This window comes from Salmo salar, chromosome 26 (assembly GCF_965601325.2).
Source record: "Salmo salar chromosome 26, fSalSal1, whole genome shotgun sequence".
In the NCBI taxonomy this organism is placed as follows: Eukaryota; Metazoa; Chordata; class Actinopteri; order Salmoniformes; family Salmonidae; genus Salmo; species Salmo salar.
Genome location: NC_138316.1, coordinates 27,122,086 through 27,143,619, shown reverse-complemented (window position 1 = coordinate 27,143,619; position 21,534 = coordinate 27,122,086). Strand labels below are relative to the sequence as shown.

The following is a 21,534-nucleotide window of genomic DNA, read 5'->3' as shown; positions in this document are numbered from 1 at the left end:
TTCATTTTAAATAACTTACGTTCATTTTAACTCGGAGGTTGCTAGTTCCGACAATACGTGAACGCGTCATACTCGTTGAAGAAAGATGATACCCTAGTTTCCCACATGAGAAGTATCTCATTATCAACCTATAGTAAGCTCTACGTAAATAACTTACATTGATTTTTAAGTCGGAGGTCCCGAGTTTCCGACAAGAGATGAACGCTGCAAAAACCAAGGCCTAGATTTTATGTGAAATTATATTCACTTGGATACAGAGGAGCGCGATTCAACGCAGCTTTGCGTGCACTCCTATTTCAACAAAACGAGTTTTAGACAACAGACGGATTTCAAAGGATGGCACTTTGATCGCCGACAAAGACTCTAGACAAGTCTAGAGCAGTCAAGTGTGAAATACAATGGGATAATTTATGGCCACCATTATTTCGAGGATTGGGCATTCAGAGATGGCCGCTTTATACAAGAGGAGGATGAAAAAGAACTTAGAATAGGGCACGGTGCAGATTTGCGGAGTTACATTTATTTTACAAAGTCAGGCTTTTAAGGAATATTTCGTTAACCACTCTTTTCGTCCAGCCAGGAGAGAGACACATTTACTAGGCCTACTTAAAATACTTCAGGCTATCATTTTATGGTTATAAAATCAGTTATACAGCCTTATCTAATATTCTCAATTGCTTCTGTTTTCAGTATCTCTCTCTCTCTCTCTCTCTCTCTCTCTCCCTCTCTCTCCCTCTCTCACTCTCTCTCTCTCTCCCTCTCTCTCCCTCTCTCTAAATTCAAGTAAAGGGCTTTATTGGCATAGGAAACATTTTTTCATTGCCAAACCAAGTGTAATAGATAATAAACAATCAGAACTCAATAGTAAGCGTTACACTCACAAAAGTAAAAAAAATCATAGAGACACTATCTCTCTCTCTCTCTCGCGCGCGCGCACACACACACACACACACACACACACACACACACACACACACACACACACACACTATTTTCTCTTTCCAAATCCACTTGTGAAGCCGACTGAAGGCTAGAATGAAAATGAGGCTGACACTTGGTCAAGACTTCAGAGCAAACGCGTCCTTTTAAGGACACCTCCAAAACTTGGATCATATCACCATGGGAGCTATTTGTATTGCAAGGGACTTTTGTTTGTTTTTGCTCTTGTTAAATACTCGCCAAATCGCCGCTCTTCTAGAGAATCCAGGTGCGTTGTATGAGTTTCAAAGGCTGTTTTTATGCACCTTTTATAAGAGTGTTTGCGCCCATGTTGTTGTTGTTTTCAAATGATGTATAGTTTCCAACTACTTGGAAGACTTTATTTTGTTTTACAGTACTATAGTTTGTTCACTCAGTTTTGGCTTCAATTGTAAAAATTGGGACTTGATGAATCTCTTTTGTCTGGTTGCTTTTTTAACGAAGTCCTACATTTGAACCTACCTACTAAGTTGTTTTCAGATAAAAATAATAACAAATGTACCAATGATAAGGAATGGGTTCATTTTAATTTCAATCGGATCAATGTTTTGTTAACTTTAGTACTCAGAACCTGGCGAATTAGACTTTTACCTATTTAACGGAAATTATTCAGTGTTGAATTGAATATTGAGGATTTAATAAGGAGCACATTAATCCCATAATCCTAATGTACATGACTAAAATACAGATTTTTGAGATTCATAACGAAATGTTGTTCTGGTAACATTTTATGCCATAATGTGGATTTCGAATCCAGATGCATGCGCAGAAGGAAGTGATGGATGTCACATTGATGCTATTTGTCAATATACCCAAGCCTCTTACAAGTGCACGTGTAAAGTAGGCTTTAAAGGCGACGGTAAACATTGTGAAGGTAATTATCTCCTCTGTAATTCCTTGTTCCTTTCATCACTCATGTTTGTATTGGGATCATATGAGACACATTTGAATTCTTTGGACCAAGAGTTCCATGGATTATCAAGACAAGTTTCAATGACATTGTGATTATATATCCTAAACCTTGGCATAATGCATGACTTTTTATTTAAATTGTTTGAAAGGACCCTTTTCCATTAAATGCTCAAATGGCAAACATTCTTCAATCTCGACTTGACTCCCTTTTAGACATTGATGAATGCGATATCGAGTACAATGGTGGCTGTGTACACGAATGTAACAACATACCAGGCAATTATCGTTGCACTTGCCATGATGGATTCAATTTAGCGCACGATGGACATAATTGTCTTGGTAAGATACATTTCAGACTACAAGGTAAACAACATTTGATGTATTGAATGTCTGACAATCATTTCGCAGACATAACTTTAGGCCTATACAGTGAATTAAGATGGCATTAAAAGTGTATGATTTTAATAGGGAATTCGTTTATATTCTGCTACCTGGCTGTCACACATTGAACAATGTGTGACAGCCAGGTAAATAGAGATTTGTTGTAATATTTCTTTATAGTTTTCATGAAGACTTAGCCTAGGAATTCATGAACATTCATCCAGTTATTTCATTGTTCTGAGAAGTCATGTCCTGGCTCTGCCTGCAGATGTGGACGAGTGTGTCTTCAACAATGGAGGGTGCCAGTATACATGTGTCAACACCATGGGGAGTTATGAGTGCTGCTGCAAAGATGGCTTCTTCCTCAGTGACAACCAGCACACATGTATCCACCGCTCTGTGGGTGAGTACCCCTGGAATACCTGCCCTGTGATGGCTTCCAACTCTCCTTCCCACCTTCAAATGTGTGTATGTTCAGTATGTGTCTCTCTGTGTCTGTCTGTGTGTGTGTGTGCGTGTGTGTGCATGCATGTCTGTTGTGTCTTAGTCCATGCATGTTTCTGTATGTTTGTGTCTCAGTCTATGTGTGTGTATGCGTCCTTGTGTGTGTGTGTGTGTGTGTGTGTGTGTGTGTGTGTGTGTGTGTGTGTGTGTGTGTGTGTGTGTGTGTGTGTGTGTGTGTGTGTGTGTGTGTGTGTGTGTGTGTGTGTGTGTGCATCCCTATGTGTGTGTGTATGTGTGTTTGTGTTAAGGTAGGCTACTAAGCCGTGTCAGGGGCACAGCAGAGAATTATTGAGCTAATTCTCGAATGTTCACATACGAGAGTGTGATTGACAGCACAATGATGGATGACAGCTGTTAAATCGGTCCCCTCTCTGTGGCATTATCAAGAGCAGTCGGGCTCCAAAGGACCCATGCTGTGGGAAAAGGATCCCTGTGTCCCAGAGAACAAAACAAGTTAATAACTGAAACACTTGGGCTTTTGTGGTCTGTTTCTTACATTAGAATAAAGCTCTCACAAGTATTGTTGTTTTATTCTCACTAAATTCAATGAAGAGATCCAAAGGCTTTTCACTTACATTGGGTTTGCTAATCCTACCAGCACATCCACTCAGCCGTTGCAGCATAAGTTTAAAGGAGCTACTCTCTACAGTGACCTGGGAGAAGGCCAATGATGGTATTAGGATAGAAGATAATAGTGTGAGTCTGACTCCCATACACACTGAGTGTACAAAACATTATGGATATCTGCTCTTTCCATGACATACCATGACATAGATTGACCAGGTGAATCCAGGTGAAAGCTATTATCCCTTATTGATGTCACTTGTTAAATCCACTTCAATCAGTGTAGATGAAGGGGAGGAGACAGGTTAAAGAAGGATTTTAAAGCCTTGAGACAATGTATACATGGATTGTATATGTGTGCCATTCAGAGGGTGAATGGGCAAGACAAGCTATTTAAACCAACTTGACACAACTGTGGGAAGCATTGGAGGCAACATGGGCCAGCATCGCTGTGGAACGCTTTCAAAACCATGTAGAGTCCATGCCCTGATTAATTGAATCTGTTGCAACTTAACATTAGGAAGGTGTCCTTAATGTTTTGAAAACTCAGTGTATAAAGTATATGAATATGTAGAATGACCAGGGTAAAATCTGATTAAATAAAGTACTTATCTGAGTGTCCACTCAAAGTGTAGGTTCTTAGCTTTGTTTCTGCTTGCCTTCAGGGAAAAGCTCTCTCTCTCTGCCTGTGGGCTTTACTCTTTGTCCTTTCCCAGCCACTTGCTTTTCTTTCCCCTCTCTTTTTGATATGGCTTGAAAAAGCTAGGCCAGCCCAGTCCATTTGGAGTTGCACATTTGATGGGTCCACTGCACTTGCATGTCAGCCCTCTCTAGGAAGTGTTATTGTTTGGCCATGCCCCAAAGGGTTGTGGCAGATTTCTAGTCAGGGGGCTTCAATAATCTATCTTCAGACATCATTGGTGTTGTGCAGTGTCAGTTGTTTTGCCTCCTCTGTATTTCATTACCATGTACTATATGTAGCAACATGTGAATACACTGTTGTTAGTAGTGTAATTACAGTGTTATTACACAGGTATAGGAGCAACCTAAAGTAAAGTGTTACCTCTCTTTCCCAGAGGGCCTTAGCTGTATGAATAAGGAGCATGGCTGTGCTCACATCTGCAAGGAGACACCCAAGGGAGGAGTGGCCTGCGAGTGCCGCCCAGGATTCGAGCTGGCCAAGAACCAAAGAGGCTGCATCTGTATGTGTGAATTTTTGTGATTGATCGTTTAGCCAGCTCAATCAAGAGTTTTGTTTAGATAACACATGAGTTGAACTTTGGAATTGACCCAAGTTTTGTGTCATTGGCCTAGTGACCTGTAACCATGGTAACGGGGGCTGCCAGCACACCTGTGAGGACATGGAGCAGGGGCCCATCTGCAGGTGTCATGTGAGGTACACCCTGCACTCTGACGGCAGGTCCTGTGTAGGTAAGAGCTGACCAACCACATCCAGGCCTACTTACATACCTGGTACTTACCTGTAAGCATCTCTACGTATAGCAAACCAGATTACCTAGTCAATAATGGTGAAATAGACTGGATCCTTCTAGATATTTCCATCTGTACACTTCTTCATTCTCCTCCTTTTTGTTACTCTCACCCACTGAACCTCACCCGTTTAAATGATCACATCTTGAGCCTGTGGATGAAATGGCAATCCTTTCGAGGAGCTTGCCTTCTCTCCTGATAGCGAGTGTGTATTTCTTCCATTTGCACATGGTGGATATGATAAGCATCAGCCGTCAGATAGGAAGGAGACGTACGGTAGGCCTGTGGGTAGTATCTGTTTCTCCCGCGGCGCTACTGTGTGTGTGGGGTCCAGGATTATCACTGAGTTGTCTCCAGCTCCATCTCACAGTTCCATCTCCTGCCTTATCTGCCACACGCATAGACAGCCAAACTGCATGTCTTAGGTGTAAACATGCTGCTGGTTACAGAGAGGAACACAGAAAAACATCCGGGGGAGGTAGACTACACTTACAGACCACCAAGGTGTCCACTGGGCAATTCAGCTACTGTGCATCAGCAGACAGAACAGAACAGGAGGCAACTTGGTGCAAACCATTTTCTTAAATGTTGACCTGTGTTTATTTTAGTTAGACTAAAATACCGTGTATGTATCTACGTGTATTCTGTTGGTTAGGTTACTGACTGTTACTCACGTCACCCACTGTCTGTATTACAGAGCGGGACGAGACAACTACTGAGAGCTCTGATCACAACGCCACGTCCTTCACTGAGGTGGACAAACGTGTCAAGCGCAGGCTGTTCATGGGTAATAATTGTATAATTGCACAAATTCCACTGTTATTACCCATTGTTACTTATACAGCACTAAAATAACAAAACCAAACAGACTCAGCTACTGACTGAGAGGATTCTGTCAGTTGGACTATTTGAATGACTTTAGTTACCATGGGTTATGCTGCCAGGAATCATCCATAGGTGTTTTTCAGAGGGGAGAAGAGCAAGGCCCAGTAAACCAAGACATTCCACAGGCTTTAGAGCAAACTGTGAAATGACTATGGACCCTGACTTTCTCACCGCCCGATTCCTCCCCTGAAAAATATGCTTTTGTGACAGTGTGGTACATTTCACGTTTTCCTTCCGTTTAGGATGGGGATGACGTTGGGTTTCCCAATGTATAGCACTGTCAGTCATGGTGTGCTGTGTCAATGTTCACACCTAGTAAACACTGTATGTATGTGACTGGGTTGCTAGCTCAGTGTCTAGGACTACTGCTGTTGTCTACTCAATGTCTGTTGGTAGGGTTAAAAACCAGACTTTGGCAATAGCACTATAACGACAGTACATGATGTATAGGCATTTTTATAACCCTTCATTCAGTATAGTACATAACAGCAGCATGTTGACATTGAATCTATTCACGCTGGCCTTTCAGAGAACTGTGCGGTAAATAACGGTGGGTGTGACTCCACGTGTAAGGACACATCCACGGGCGTACGCTGCAGCTGCCCTGTGGGCTTCACTCTGCAGCCTGACGGGAAGACGTGCACAGGTCAGACCAACCGTCCACCAAGAACCTCAACTCCATCTCTATGTCTGAGTTCCAAATGGCACTCTTTTCCCTATTTGGTGAACTACTTTTGACCTGGGCCCATAGGGCTCTGGTCAAAAGTAATGCATTTTATAGGGAATAGGTGCCATTTTGGAGGCAGGCCATCTTCATCTCCATCTCTTATTAATCAGGTCAATGTACTTTTATTTAACACGCTTCACATCTCCCTCCATAGGTATTTGGACAGTGAAGCTAACATTTTTCATTTGGCTCTATACTCCAGCATTTTAGATTTGAGATCAAATGTTTCATATGAGGCTACAGTGAATGGTAGCCTCCTGAATGGTTGAATGATGACTGGAGTAATTTTCTTTCTAAGTGAGTAGATAATATGTTTCTGAATACTAAATTAATCCTGATAATGTCAGGATTAAGAAAAATCATGAAAGAATTATGAATAATGATGAGTGAGATCGTTCTTTCTGCCTCTGTAACCTTCTCACTCATCATTATTCATGAATCATCCATAATCATGGTAGTATCCACATGAATGTAGAAGTGTTCAGAAATGTCTTCTATTCTTACTTACAATAAAAGTGACTCCAAAATGGCAGAAGACATTATTCACCATTCAGTTCCTATTGGGCAAAACATAACCCAAAACACAGCCAAAACAAACTGCAAAACTTGATGTAGTCATTGCGTGCAAGGAATATGGGATCAAATGCTAACCTTTTGACAACTTTAACACACTAAAAGTGATATACGTATGACTTCTTTAAATGGGGGGACTAGATACATAAAGTGCTTTCATTTCTAAATGGTTAAACAGATATGTATCGAAATACCCTCAAATAAAAGTCTAAGTATAGAGACACATTTAAAAAAAAAGCTTCTCTGTCCAAATATATATGGAGGGGAGTGTATGTCTGTCTGAATAATACCAGTTTTATAACTTGTCTCTCACAGACATTAATGAGTGTGAGCTGCACAACGGCGGTTGCGACCACTTCTGCAGGAACACCATCGGCAGCTTTGAGTGTAACTGCTGGAAGGGCTTCAAGCTGCTTACTGACGAGCGCTCCTGTCAGGGTAGGCCTCTTCTCTTCACTCTCCAGCCAGGGTAGACCTCTTCTTTTCACTCTCCTGTCTGGGTAGGCCTCTTCTCTTCACTCTCCGGCCAGGGTAGACCTCTTCTTTTCACTCTCTGGTCAGGGTAGGCCTCTTCTCTTCACTCTCCAGCCAGGGTAGACCTCTTCTTTTCACTCTCTTGTCAGGGTAGGCCTCTTCTCTTCACTCTCCAGCCAGGGTAGACCTCTTCTTTTCACTCTTTTGTCAGGGTAGGCCTCTTCTCTTCACTCTCCAGCCAGGGTAGACCTCTTCTTTTCACTCTCCGGTCAGGGTAGGCCTCTTCTCTTCACTCTCCATCCAGGGTAGACCTCTTCTTTTCACTCTCTTGTCTGGGTAGGCCTCTTCTCTTCACTCTCCAGCCAGGGTAGACCTCTTCTTTTCACTCTCTTGTCAGGGTAGGCCTCTTCTCTTCACTCTCCAGCCAGGGTAGACCTCTTCTTTTCACTCTCTTGTCTGGGTAGGCCTCTTCTCTTCACTCTCCAGCCAGGGTAGACCTCTTCTTTTCACTCTCCTGTCAGGGTAGGCCTCTTCTCTTCACTCTCCAGCCAGGGTAGACCTCTTCTTTTCACTCTCTGGTCAGGGTAGGCCTCTTCTCTTCACTCTCCAGCCAGGGTAGACCTCTTCTTTTCACTCTCTTCTCAGGGTAGGCCTCTTCTCTTCACTCTCCTGCCATGGTAGGCCTCTTCTCTTTACTCTCCTGCCTGTCAGCCCTACATCTGTGGAAGGGGCTGGGACTGCACAGTATACTGGGCTGTTGTTCTGTGTAGGTGCTGCTGGAAGATAGGACAAAGAGAGTGGGAGGCTGAACGGTTTGCCAGTATTGACTTGAAGGAGTCCTCTGAAGATCCTTAACATGTGCTAGTATAAATCTTAATGTTTAGTACAAACTGATTTCATCCTTCTGATACAACCCGTCATTAAGATGCTGCTGTCTTTAAAATGAACAATCAAAAGACAATGCCACAATTCATCACCTAGTGATACCATGCTGTACCATTTAAAACCCCAATTCTACTACCTTAAATTGAAAAAGAATATCCCTCTGCTTTTAATGACAGATATAGACGAGTGTTATTTCGAAAGGACATGTGGTCACACGTGTGTGAACTCCCCTGGTGGTTTTGAGTGTGTTTGCAACAAAGGGTACACCCTGTATGGACTGGCCCACTGTGGAGGTAAGACTATAAGATTAATGCTTATGGGGTATTATACTTATGGTATGGGGAAAGGGTTTTGACACCATTCTGAATAGTTAATGTTTGGATTTTCTATAAACTAATGTGTATAGGGTATTATGCTTATGGTGAAAGGGCTTTGATACCATCTACACCATTTCACACCATTCTGAATAGTTCATTGTGGTGTTTTTAGTCGTTTTTGCTGAAAAAATAATGGATGTTTTGTGAATGAAGTGAGGTGAGAATGCTGCGAATAACATATGGATGTTTTCTGCTTTCTTCTCAGACATAAATGAGTGCAGTGTGAACAACGGAGGTTGTGAGCAGGGTTGTGAGAACACCAGGGGTGGGTTTGAGTGCCACTGCCACCCTGGTTATAAGCTACACTGGAACAAAAAGGATTGTATTGGTAAGACAGTGCCCCTTCAGGCCTGGGGGGCTCTAGAAGGTTTGGGGTGTGTTGTGATAAACTGACGAGTTTTTGGTCAACTGTTTTTGACATAAAATCATATATGTGTACCACATGTATGTTTTGAAAGTTTTGGGGACTAAAAACAGGAGATACTTTGAGTTATTTTCTTCTCTTTCTCTTTACTGCTCTGTTTTTCTCTCTGGTCTTTGGTTTAAAACCTGGGACAAAAATAGAATAAAGGCAATTACTGCTGTTCCCATTTTCTTCTTCTCCTTGGATAGGTTTCACTCTGTTCCCACAACTTCTCACAACTTCTACCCTCCTCCGTCTGTCTGTCTTTCTACCACGGTCCAAGTCTGCACTTTACCTCTGAGTTTGTTATGGTTTCCATCTAGAGGCAGAGGGTTTCCCAGCAACAAGGCCCCCCTCGAAACCAACCTTAAACTGCAGCAGGCAGGAGGGAAGTGACCGCTGCTACCTGACCTGCCAGTCCCAGGTCCACATCACCAGTGGTGAGTTATCAGTTACTACTACTACTACTATTGGACTGCATCCCAAATGGCACACTATTCCCTTTATATTACACAACTTTTGTCCAGGGCCCACATGGCTCTGGTCAAGGGTAGTGCCCTATACAGGAAATAGGGTACCATTTGGGACACAAATTGAGTTACTACTACTATCAGTCTGCAGAGCAGCGCTGCCTCATGTTCCAGCACGCCGTCTGTTTGCTTTTGGTGACCAGGCCTTTTGTGGCTCTGCCTTTTGTCTTTGGTGGCCTGTCTCATGCCCCTGTGTGCGTTTACAGGGACGGAGGATTCTTATACAGTGACCTGTGGAATGCCTCTGCCCTGCTTGGCTGGAGCACAAAGGAATGGAAGTGGCTCGTATTGCTTGGGCAAGTACACACCATCACAGATCTGCATCAGCCTGTGTCACTCTAGCCTGACCTAAACAACCAGAAACACAACATTTAAAGGCAAAACAACTTCATACCAAATCAAGTTTTCAGTATTCGCATTTTGATTTATAGACATATGGAAGTCAAGGGATTTTTCCTTTTTATCAAAGGTTAACAATGTGCTATTATTTCCTTTGTACCGTAGGACCAGAAATGTCAAGTGTCCTGCGAATTAAGACCACAGCCACTTTTAAGTCTGGCACAGGAAAGTGCAACTTGAAACGTAGTCAAGAGAGACTGAAGGAGAGCCTGAACGCAGCTCACTCAGGTACAGAGGTTTCTAACACAAGTCCAACAGCACCTCATTCATTAAAACAATGCAGATTAACCTGGCACTGCCTACATTTCATGCAACAAACTTGATAACAGGAACCAGACCTTGAGGCTGCTGGATTGTAGTAAACTGAGAGTGAGCTAAATATGAAAGAAATACGTAGGGGGAAGTAGTGCTGTCTGAAATGTTTTGAATGTCTCAGCACTACACATTGGCTGGCAGTGACAGGGGAAAACGTAATTAGCCATAGCATGCCTTTCACTTGGCCCCTACCCAGCTATCAATCAAACGGACTTCTGATTGTTAAATCAAATATTTTCTACAATGGGTTCTGGCATGGTGTTCAAATAAAAAGGGAACTTTTCCCAGTCACCTCTCATTATCCCCCTGTCCAAAGGCAACACACCATCACAGATCTGCATCAGCCTGTGTCACTCTAGCCTGACCTAAACAACCAGAAACACAACATATAAAGGCAAAACAACTTCATACCAAATCAAGTCTTCAGTATTTGCATTTTGATTTATAGACATATGGAAGTCAAGGGATTTTTCCTTTTTATCAGGGGGAAAAGAGTGTATGTTTAACAGGATACACAGAGAAGTCACTGCTTTTTAAAGAATGATTAGAAACATCAGTACTTGAACAGTGCTAGAGGCATCACTACAGACCCTGGTTCGATCCCGGACTGTATCACAACCAGCCGTGATTGGGAGTCCAATAGGGCGTGCACAATTGGCCCAGCGTTGTCCGGGTTAGGGTTTGGCCGGTGTAGGCCGTCATTGTAAAATAATAATTTGTTCTTAACTAACTTGCCTAGTTAAATAAAGGTTAAATAAAAAATAAAAACACACAAAGGATATAATCTCCTTAGATTTAAGTGTTGTGACATTGCAATTAAGTTTTATCCTCACTCTACCTGCTATAGTTAACCAGTTATAGACCATATAGTTATTCAGTAACGTGTGTGTGTGTGTTTGTCTCCATGCATGCATGTGTGTGTGTGTTTATCTCCGTGCATGCATGTGGTTGTGTGTGTCCATGTCCTGTGTGGCTGGTCGTGTCCACAGACAGCAGGCCCCCCTTCACGGAGAACGTCCAGTTCAGCTATGTGCGCTTGCGCTGCAGCTCGTCTGGCCACCCGATGCGGAGCCGCCACGGCAGGAAGGCGGGTTATGAGGAGGAGGGCTCCACCATCACGGCTGAGTTTGAGTTGGATGTGAACCTAGAGGAGGTAACAGGTTGGTCTCTCTGCTCTGCCCTGCTGTGACCCCAGTCCTCTGGCTGACACTCTGCTTCCTGTTTCTCTCTCTGCTCTTGCTTTTCGTCACTTAACAAGCCAAACATGTTAAAGTATCTCCTGTTTTGACGTGGTGTTTTGAGGTGGTGGGATCTTTGGGGAAAGTGTAGGTTTGGAGGTTTCCCTTGTATACTGAGGGAGCAAGTGGTTGATCAAATGTTCTGGTGTCTGTGTGTTGGAATGGATATGTACACAAGTGTGTGTGTCTATCTATTTTAGTACCGGTATGTGTGTGTGGTTTTGTTTGCGTGTGTTTTGTGGTCTCATTGGGTTGCGAGGACAGTTTTGGTATCTGGTGTTTCTCTCAGCAGAGAGCTGTGACCTGGGCTGTGTGCGCCGGCGCTCAGAGAAGAGGCTGAGGAAGACTATCCGTACCCTGAGGAAGTCCATCCACCGAGATCAGTTCCACCTCCACTTCGCTGGCTCTAACTACGAGCTGGCCAAGAGGCTGGCCCGGCCGGTGGACCTGCCGGAACACTGTGGGAAAGGGCAGGTACTGGTGGACAGGAAGTGTGGTGAGTGAGCATCTTGAGTGTTCTGAGTATCATAAGATATAGGTATAAATGTATGTATAAAATGAGTAGCATCTTGAGCATCTACCTGTATCTGTTTCTGCCTGTATCTGAGCCACCCCTGGAGCCAAGCCCTGGCTCCCACACAGAGCAGCTCATAGTCATAGCCATGCCAGCAAGATATATTTAGACAGGTTTGTTTATTGATTGGATTTGGAGCAGGTGTTGGCCAGATGACTGCCATATTTGGGTGCCGACATGCTGTAATGAGCTGGTATGGAGAGTGCTTGCTCGGCTCGCACAGAGAAAAGAGAGCCTGTTGTTGGCTGGCTCGCAAAGCGAAGAGATCTTATAGCATCTCCGTGGGATAAAGTGCAACAGAAGGTGTGATGGCAGCCGCTAGCTTTTGCTGTTGTTGCCGCTGGTCATATTTCGTTTTACAGCCATAATGGGGGAAAAGTCCATTAGCTTTAATGAAACCCTGTCCAAATCAGCAGTAGAAAGGAGGCTGGCATGTGTTTTCTCTGGCGGAGGGGAGGGGAGCAGAGAGCTGCGTGCCCCCAGTTCAGGGCCTCACAGTAAGCATAGTAAGCCCACTGCCTGCTGCTGCATTCTGCCTGTCTGTCTCAGTGTGGTCAGTAGAGAGTCAGTTTTCTGTCCACCGTTAACTCTGTAATGATTGGTCGTCTACCTCTAGAGCCCCTGTCTGAATCTGATCCAAGCTACCATATTTAAGATTATTATAGACCGACCTCTCAAAGCTGTTCTAGCCTGCCTCTGTCTTGATCCAGAGTTCTCCTCTCTTACCCCCCATCCTTATTGAGGTTGAGTGGGTGAGGATGGAGGGAGTTGAGTGGGTGAGGATGGAGGGGGTTGAGTGGGTGAGGATGGAGGGGGTTGAGTGGGGGAAGGATGGTGTTTGATCCATTCTGGTTCATAGACTGCCCATAGCTGGTTAAATGTAATGATTTTCACACAACAGGGAAATAATCTAACAGTTTTACAAACCAAGCATCCCTTAATCCAAGGTATCCCCAGCGAAGCGAACTCTCGCTGGTGTCTGTTTCTTTCTGCCTCCAAATTACAGGAGACTAACATTTTGTGCTGGATTCAAATTACCCTTAGCTGTTGATTTTGCTTTGTAGCTTTGTTGCTTGTTGTTTTTGTGTTTCATATGAGTTACTTACCTCATAAGTAAATCTTAAGTCTTAAAACAAAACAAAACAAAACTCAGGAGAGTAAAGTTGCCAGTGTGTAGGATTCCCACACTGCAGTTAGTTTCAGATGATCATTAAGCAGACCAGTGGACAGGCAGGGGTGTAGACATGTAATTTCGAAGGGGGGCTGAAAGGGAGCCGTAACCCCCAGCTCTATAAAGGAGCTATATTTTTCCCTCCACCCCTGGCTAAGCTCAATTAGTGCAGTTTAACCCTTTCAGTTTGCCCACTCCATTGTAAATCCCATTGGGGCTTGTTCTCACTGCTTCAGTTGGGAGAGAAATCCTCCAAACAACATGGCCTCAGCCTCACTAGTGCTGAGAGAAAAGCAATGCCTTCTTATTCCTCACTCATAAAATATCTAGCACTCTTTCTCTCAAACCAAATTGTGAACGTTATGAATCTCATGATATAGTACCCGGCAGTATTCCAATAAACCAACTGGTGAAATATCTCATATGTTTAATCAGAGTTTTTTTTCATTCTAAACTCAGCAAAAAAAGAAACGTCACTCACTCACTGTCAACTGCGTTTATTTTCAGCAAACTTAACATGTGTAAATATTTGTATGAACGTAACAAGATTAAACAACTGAGACAAACTGAACAAGTTCCACAGACATGTGACTAACAGAAATTGAATAATGTGTCCCTGAACAAAGGGGGGGGGGGGGGGGGGGAGTAACAGAAGTAACTGAAAAGTAACAGTCAGTATCTGGTGTGACCACCAGCTGCATCTCCTCCTCATGGACTGCACCAGATTTGCCAGTTCTTGCTGTGAGATGTTACCCCACTCTTCTACCAAGACACCTGCAAGTTCCCGGACATGTCTGGGGGGAATGGCCCTAGCTCTCACCATCCCAACCAACAGGTCGCAGACGTGCTCAATGGGAATGAGATCCGGGCTCTTTGCTGGCCATGGCAGAACACTGACATTCCTGTCTTGCAGGAAATCACGCACAGAACGAGCAGTATGGCTGGTGGCATTGTGATGCTAGAGGGTCATGTTAGGATGAGCCTGCAGGAAGGGTACCACATGAGGGAGGAGGTTGTCTTCCCTGTTAGGCACAGCATTGAGATTGCCTGCAATGACAATAAGCTCAGTCCGATGATGCTGTGACACACCACCCCAGACCATGATGGATCCTCCACCTCCAAATCGATCCTAGGCGACGTTGTTGCCAGTGATGTCTGCTGAGGACCTGCCTTACAACAGGCCTACAAGCCCTCAGTCCAGCCTCTCTCAGCCTATTGCAGACAGTCTGAGCACTGATGGCGGGATTGTGCGTTCTTGATGTAACTCAGGCAGTTGTTGTTGCCACCCTGTACCTGTCCCGCAGGTGTGATGTTCGGATGTACCGATCCTGTGCAGGTGTTGTTACACGTGGTCTGCCATTGCGAGGACGATCAGCTTTCCGTCCTGTCTCCCTTTAGCGCTGTCTTAGGCGTCTCACAGTACGGACATTGCAATTAATTGCCCTGGCCACATCTGCAGTCCTCATGCCTCCTTGCAGCATGCCTAAGGCATGTTCACGCAGATGAGCAGGAACCCTGTGAATCTTTCTTTTGGTGTTTTTCAGAGTCAGTAGAAAGGCCTCTTTAGTGTCCTAAGTTTTCATAACTGTGACATTAATTGCCTATCGTATGTAAGCTGTTAGTGTCTTAATGACCGTTCCACAGGTGCATGTTCATTAATTGATTATTGTTCATTGAACAAGCATGGGAAACCGTGTTTAAACCCTTTACAATGAAGATCTGTGAAGTTATTTGGATTGTTACGAATTATCTTTGAAAGATAGGGTCCTGAAAAGGGACGTTTCTTTTTTTGCTGAGTTTAAATCATTCATGGTTGATCAACAACAACATTTGCATTTCCGTATGCCTCAACCCAGTATAAGTATGTTGGACTTTAGTTTCAGACCACTTAATGGGGCAGAATGACTGTATTACTATGAAAAACAACAATAGCCAACAGCAAAACTTGCCAGTGTGTAGTGTCTGAAACCCTGTGTACGAGTATTCTCCTGATCTCTTTTACATAAAATAGTGCATGTTCGTTTTAACATTGGAGATGATTAGGAAGTGCTGTTGATTTAAGCTGGGAGTTTGAGTGCTATATCCCCCCTCAGTCAGGGCCACTCTGCATGACCCCAGCCACTAAACTGCTGCGGAGAATTGACTTCAGCAACACCATGGGAATTAATTAGCATCAGCTGTTTGGGCCTCTGCTTGATAGGCGCAAGAAGTGATTGGGGCAGGCAGAATGGGTGGATTCAGAACTCTGACCCCTTTTATTGGGTTCAGCTCCTTACCATTGTGATACCATAGTGTTTGCCTATGTCATCAAATACTTGAATAGAGGTGAAAGGTCTTTTAAACCTCTTTGGGGCCATCAATTCGAGGACTCTATAGAATTGCCTCTGCATTTGAAAGGCTTCAAGTTTTTTTTCTCTCTCTCACTATTCTCTTCTCTCGCTCTCTGCATCAAATAAAAGCTGGTGGAGACAATGCGACGGTGGCTCCTCATGGTCATTCAGGATAAACAAAAGGCAGAAAAAATGAACTGCTCTTGAGAGAATGACATTTTTTTTCTCTTAAGGAAAATCAAGTTGCTGAGGCACACATAATGGATGTGCGTTAAAGGCTTTGTGTGTTCCTCATTAACTCATTATGGCTGGTTCTCTCCTGAAAAGCTCTTCTTACTTAGATTTTCCTGAGGGATATTTTTTTTATGAAAACGCAAAATTATTTCACTTCACTCCTCTCTGTTTGGAGAGATGATTAGATGTAATTTCCCCCTTTAAGAAGTTCACCAGACACACACAATAATTCAAACATAAATTAGAGACGTTGTTCTACAAAGTAAAACATGAAAAAGGGGGAAATGAAAGCTGATGGTGTGCATCCCTGTAATCAGGCTTTGCACGCTCTTGTGAGATAACAGACAAACACTCATTTTGACTGGCTCTGTATGTGCTTTGGTAGAGGTGAGGGTGCTTAGGATGGTATGTAGAGTTCTTTCCCCAATGCACACCGGTGTTATGTGAAGTGTAAGAACTTGTTTGATGTGGGACACAAAGGCATCTGGAGAGCAGCTCAGTGCTCTTATGTCTTTATTTGTGCATAGCTGCAGCAGGTCGATTTGCAATGCCTTTTTAACAGCTTAACACTGGACCTCTTGTGGGCTTGAATGCCAGTGTGTGTGTGTGTGTGTGTGTGTGTGTGTGTGTGTGTGTGTGTGTAGCGTCCCTATTATCTAGCCAATCTGCCTCATTCTTCTACCTTTTGCTAGTGAGCTGCACTATTGGAACGTACTATGACAGGGATCAGGGAAGGTGTGTTCTGTGTCCAGCTGGAATGTACCAAGATGAAGAGGGGAAGATTTCTTGCGAGGTCTGTCCAGGGCCAGAGGTGAGAGGAAGCCCCAGGTCGGTTGGGGCGCGGAATATCTCTGAGTGTGGAGGTAAGGCTCAAGAGTTGAGGATATGAGTAATCATGTATCTCCTAACGGTGTACAAGACATGAGACATGAGTCACCTTGGATACTTACTTACTCAACCATCATAATCATAAAGATAACTGCACCAAAATACACTGAGCTCCTTCAAAGACCTTGGCATAGTTTTCCATCATGGTTTGATCTTTTTTTAAAAGTGATCTTAAAACTAGTCTCCCAGTCAGAATCACATCCTGTTATGAGTATATATGAAATACACAGGAAGGAGTGATACCCTGATCAAAATCTCCCCACAGGCAGATGTTCTGCTTTGTATAAAGTCGTGTAAGCCTCGGAACATTCAAGCCCTGTTTGAATTAAACAGCCACACCCGGGCCCTGCCCACTCCTGAATAAAGAGAAGAAGGGGCCACCATGTTTTCACCCCCCCAAACACTGTTATCACAACCAATGTGTGGCTAAGCCACAGATCCCATCTCCTGCTTTCCCCACCAATAGACTAAACAAAAAAGAGCTATGGGAGAGACAGTTTGTTAAAGTCAGTCAGGAGATATGAGAGAGGTTGTTCCATGGTAGATAATGTCCTTGCATTACATCACTCCACTGACATCTGCTCTCCTGGCCTTAGACTTATTGTGGTAGAGTGCTCGTCTTTAAGTCGCTCTGGATAAGAGTGTCTGTCTGCTAAATGACCACATGTACGATGGGACTGTTCTGCCTGTGGCTATGGAACCCTGACCTGTTCACCGGACGTGCTACCTGTCCCAGACCTGCTGTCCCAGACCTGCTGGAACCCTGACCTGTTCACCGGACGTGCTACCTGTCCCAGACCTGCTGTTTTCAACTCTCTAGAGACAGCAGGAGTGGTAGAGATACTCTCAAAGATCGGCTATGAAAAAGCCAACTGACACTTACTCTTGTGTTACTGACTTGTTGCACCCTCGACAACTACTATGATTATTATTATTTGACCATGCTGGTCATTTATGAACATTTGAACATCTTGGCCATGTGCTGTTATAATCTCCACCCGGCACAGCCAGAAGAGGACTGGCCACCCCTCATAGCCTGGTTCCTCTCTAGGTTTCTTCCTAGGTTTTGGCCTTTCTAGGGAGTTTTTCCTAGCCACCGTGCTTCTACACCTGCATTGCTTGCTGTTTGGGGTTTTAGGCTGGGTTTCTGTACAGCACTTTGAGATATCAGCTGATGTAAGAAGGGCTATATAAATACATTTGATTTGATTTGCGCAGGCTGAGTGAAACAAGTGTCCCTCTGACCAGTCCTCTGTTGTTGTTTTCCCAGGTCAATGTCCCCCTGGTCAGTTCTCCCATGATGGATTCATCCCTTGCCTGCCCTGTCCCCTGGGTACCTACCAGCCAGAGGTGGGGCGCACTTCCTGTTTCCACTGTGGAGGAAACCTGGTCACAAAACACAATGGTGCCGTGTCCTTCCAGGAGTGTGAGACCAAAGGTGAGGGGTCAGCTTATCCATCCCATGTAGTTATGCCTATAAAGTCTGGGTGTGAGTCCCAAATGACACCCTATTCCCAATATAATGTATAACTTTGACCAGAGCCCTATGGACCCTGGTCAAAAGTAGTGCACTATATACGGAATAGGGTGCCATTTGGAAGACACTCTGGATCTTTAAGGGAACTCCCCTGCAGTTTCTGTTTTATGGAAATATACAACATTGGTTTATGTTGGTGTATGAGAGGTGCTAAACCGTGGTACACCCCATTCTGCTCCTGTAGTCCAGTGTTCACCGGGACATCACTACAACACCAGCACACACCGCTGTATCCGTTGTCCCATGGGGACGTATCAGATGGAGTTTGGTCAGAATTACTGCATCTCCTGCCCAGGAAATACCACCACCGACTTTGACGGCTCCACCAACATCATGCAGTGCAAAAGTATGTATGTTCACACAAGAGTTGTCTGTGTGTGCGTACGTTTGTGCGTGCATGTGTATGTATTTGTGTGTTAATGGCTTCACACTTTAGATGTACTTAATGGCTACACGTAGAGTAAACTAAAACTAGATGCAGGTTTCTCTACTGTGCTCAAATAAATATTGTTCCTGTCCTGCTTTGGGATGCTACTGTAGATAATTAGCGTCGCAGCACCAAGGCAGCGTAAACTATTTGACACTATCCTGTCACCTCACAGACAGACACTGTGGGGGAGAGATGGGAGATTTCACTGGCTACATCGAGTCTCCCAACTACCCAGGGAACTACCCAGCCAACATCGAGTGCACCTGGACCATCAACCCACCGCCTAAGCGCAGAATCCTCATCGTGGTCCCAGAGATCTTCCTCCCCATTGAGGATGAGTGTGGAGACTACCTGGTCATGAGAAAGAGCTGTGAGTGTTTTTTTTGTGTGTGTGCGTGCATGCATGCGTCTGTCTGTGTGTGTGTGTCGTGTTGGAGGTTAGGGCTTGTTAGGTGACTGGGTGTTATCAGGGTGCTACAGTATTAATGTGATTTCACTGCAGGTGACCAGATGTTGGTGATGAATGTCTTTAGAATTACAAGATGGTGGCAGTGTTGGTAGGAGGTTCTGCATAATAGGATAGCGCCTCTCAGAGATCATAGGGGTTACTATGGGCTTCTAATAGACCATTAGATCTTGCCACTTTCAGAGTAATGAATGGCACTAGTGTTTGATTTGTCATAATGTGACCATTTCCTCAATTCACAGCTCTCTCCAACTCTGTGACGACCTATGAGACCTGCCAGACCTATGAACGGCCTATTGCCTTCACCTCCCGCTCCAAGAGGCTGTGGATACAGTTTAAATCGAATGAAGGGAACAGTGGGAAGGGCTTCCAAGTCCCTTATGTGACCTATGATGGTAAGAGACATCCTTACTGGTTGAAATATTGACATTTAAATTACACATGCTTAAAAACAATGGATCAAGTGTCTGTGAAATGTAATTTAATTTGGAATTTTAAGTCTGGATAGGTCTACATAATACCACAAATGTATCACCTACTTCCAATTGCACAAATAAAATAGAAATATACTCTTGGGTATGTTTATATATGATATATGTTTCAGAGGACTACCAGGAACTCATCGAAGATATAGTCAGAGACGGAAGATTATATGCCTCTGAAAATCACCAAGAAATTCTCAAGGTAAAGATTTCATGTATTTCCTGTGGAAAAAGCTTTTGTCTGCCATATACTCCCCTCTTGTGGACACAATAAGAAATTCAGGATGCAAACTTCACTTGAGCACCAACGTAAAAATGTCAGATGATTGTTGGCTCTGTCTCAGATTGAACTCTAACCTGTACTATATTTTGGTTTACATTCTCTTCTCAGGACAAGAAGCTTATGAAGGCACTGTTTGATGTATTGGCCCACCCACAGAACTTCTTCAACTACACAGCACAGGAGTCAAGAGAAATGTTCCCCAAATCCTTCATCCGATTTCTACGTTCTAAAGTCTTGAGATTCCTTCGCCCTTAAGAAGGCACAATCATCAAGTTGCTTTGTGGATATCTCAGAAAACCAGTTACTCCCTAGAAAAGAGTCCTTTACTTCTCCTGCCTGTACAGAGACTGACTGAGTCTAGAGTTGACTAAGAGAGTTGAACTTGGACACTTTCCTCAAATGGACTTCAATTGGACCTTCTGGGAATAGGTGGGTAGTGGACTGTCATGCTGCAGACAAGTGGCAGCTCCCGCTATCACATCTGGTCTACATTCTAGAGCTAAGTTTTTTGTACTTCGATACCACATCCATCTCTGATACTTCCATACACTCCTGTGTGTGAGCATTGCAACATTTGTCTTTTCCTTTTGATTTTAAACTTTCAGTCTCAGGAATAAAGCTTGAAATGGTAAGCTGATTTGATTGTTAGCATTTAAATTCATGAAAGCTTCGATTTGTATACTGGTGTAACAACAACATCTTGAAAATAATTATGGTAAATGGAACTTTCACCAATAGCATAGAAGGCGGATGAGAAAAGACTCTTGATTATGTATAGAAAGTTAACTGAGGTTTATGTTAAATGTCAACCACATAGATAGTGTATACTTATAACATACATTATTAAAGTCATGTTTCACATTTAGATCAGAATTGTTGACAGAAATATGCCTGAATATGAGAAAATAATATAGCACAAATGTGACCTTATGGTGGGAACTTTAAAGCACTACAAAGAATGTAGTGATACCACAAAATAATTATCCTTATGAATGTATTGTATATTGTGTAAAAAGTATTAGATGAAAATGTTAACGTATTGTAGTTAACTGCATTCCTGACACGTGTGCAGTATCGACACATCCCTTCACAACCTGTATTTTTGCTGTCCTGAAAACATGGTTGTACTTTAAAAATGACTGGACAGTGAATACTCCATGCCACTGGGCTTTGAGCGAACAACAAATGCCCATGGATCAAGACTAGCTCTTCACGATGATCATTCAAACAGATACCAAAGACTACTTTTCACTACTCATAGAAGTGAGATTATTGAGCGGTGTGACTAGAAATGTAGAGCAATATGAGGGGGAGCAAGTGAGATTATACATTCCAAATATGGAATGAGAGGTTTGTAAAATAGAATCGCTCTATTCACTTATGACTTAGCAAATAAATGTATGTCTATATTTTTATGTTTGTACATATAATATGTTGTAAATAAAGCGAATAAACATAATATTGTGCTTTTGCTTTACTTCTTTTACTTTCTGATATGCTATT

At 43.5% G+C, this 21,534-nt stretch overlaps 1 protein-coding gene across 4 annotated transcripts; it reads left to right on the top strand.

Annotated features, from left to right (window-relative positions):
- Positions 1-1,008: 1,008 nt before the first annotated feature.
- Positions 1,009-21,495, top strand: scube2 (signal peptide, CUB domain, EGF-like 2). Of its 4 annotated transcripts, XM_082969586.1 has the most exons (23): positions 1,009-1,207; positions 1,736-1,852; positions 2,104-2,229; positions 2,540-2,674; positions 4,416-4,541; positions 4,654-4,770; positions 5,528-5,617; positions 6,245-6,361; positions 7,331-7,453; positions 8,551-8,667; positions 8,957-9,079; positions 9,478-9,594; positions 9,891-9,984; positions 10,205-10,311; positions 11,388-11,558; positions 11,926-12,132; positions 16,638-16,808; positions 18,104-18,271; positions 18,555-18,716; positions 18,973-19,170; positions 19,509-19,661; positions 19,871-19,950; positions 20,140-21,495. In XM_082969586.1, exons 1-23 carry the CDS (start codon positions 1,120-1,122, stop codon positions 20,284-20,286), a joined length of 3,054 nt encoding a protein of 1,017 aa, XP_082825712.1. In that variant the 5' UTR covers positions 1,009-1,119; the 3' UTR covers positions 20,287-21,495. The 4 variants fall into 4 exon arrangements, with proteins under 4 accessions (XP_082825712.1, XP_045564617.1, XP_082825710.1 ...); XM_045708661.2 differs by lacking the exons at positions 9,478-9,594; positions 9,891-9,984; positions 10,205-10,311; positions 11,388-11,558 and having other exon boundaries at positions 1,011-1,207; XM_082969584.1 differs by lacking the exons at positions 1,736-1,852; positions 9,478-9,594; positions 9,891-9,984; positions 10,205-10,311; positions 11,388-11,558 and having other exon boundaries at positions 1,012-1,207.
- Positions 21,496-21,534: the final 39 nt, after the last annotated feature.

What these genes read in the sequence shown, in the direction of transcription:
- scube2 (XM_082969586.1), top strand. Translation starts at nt 1,120, where the DNA reads ATGGGAGCTATTTGTATTGCAAGGGACTTTTGTTTGTTTTTGCTCTTG. An exon ending in ATGTATCCACCGCTCTGTGG is followed by an intron (nt 2,675 to 4,415) that starts GTGAGTACCCCT and finishes TCTCTTTCCCAG; the next exon opens with AGGGCCTTAGCTGTATGAAT. An exon ending in GAATATCTCTGAGTGTGGAG is followed by an intron (nt 16,809 to 18,103) that starts GTAAGGCTCAAG and finishes TTGTTTTCCCAG; the next exon opens with GTCAATGTCCCCCTGGTCAG.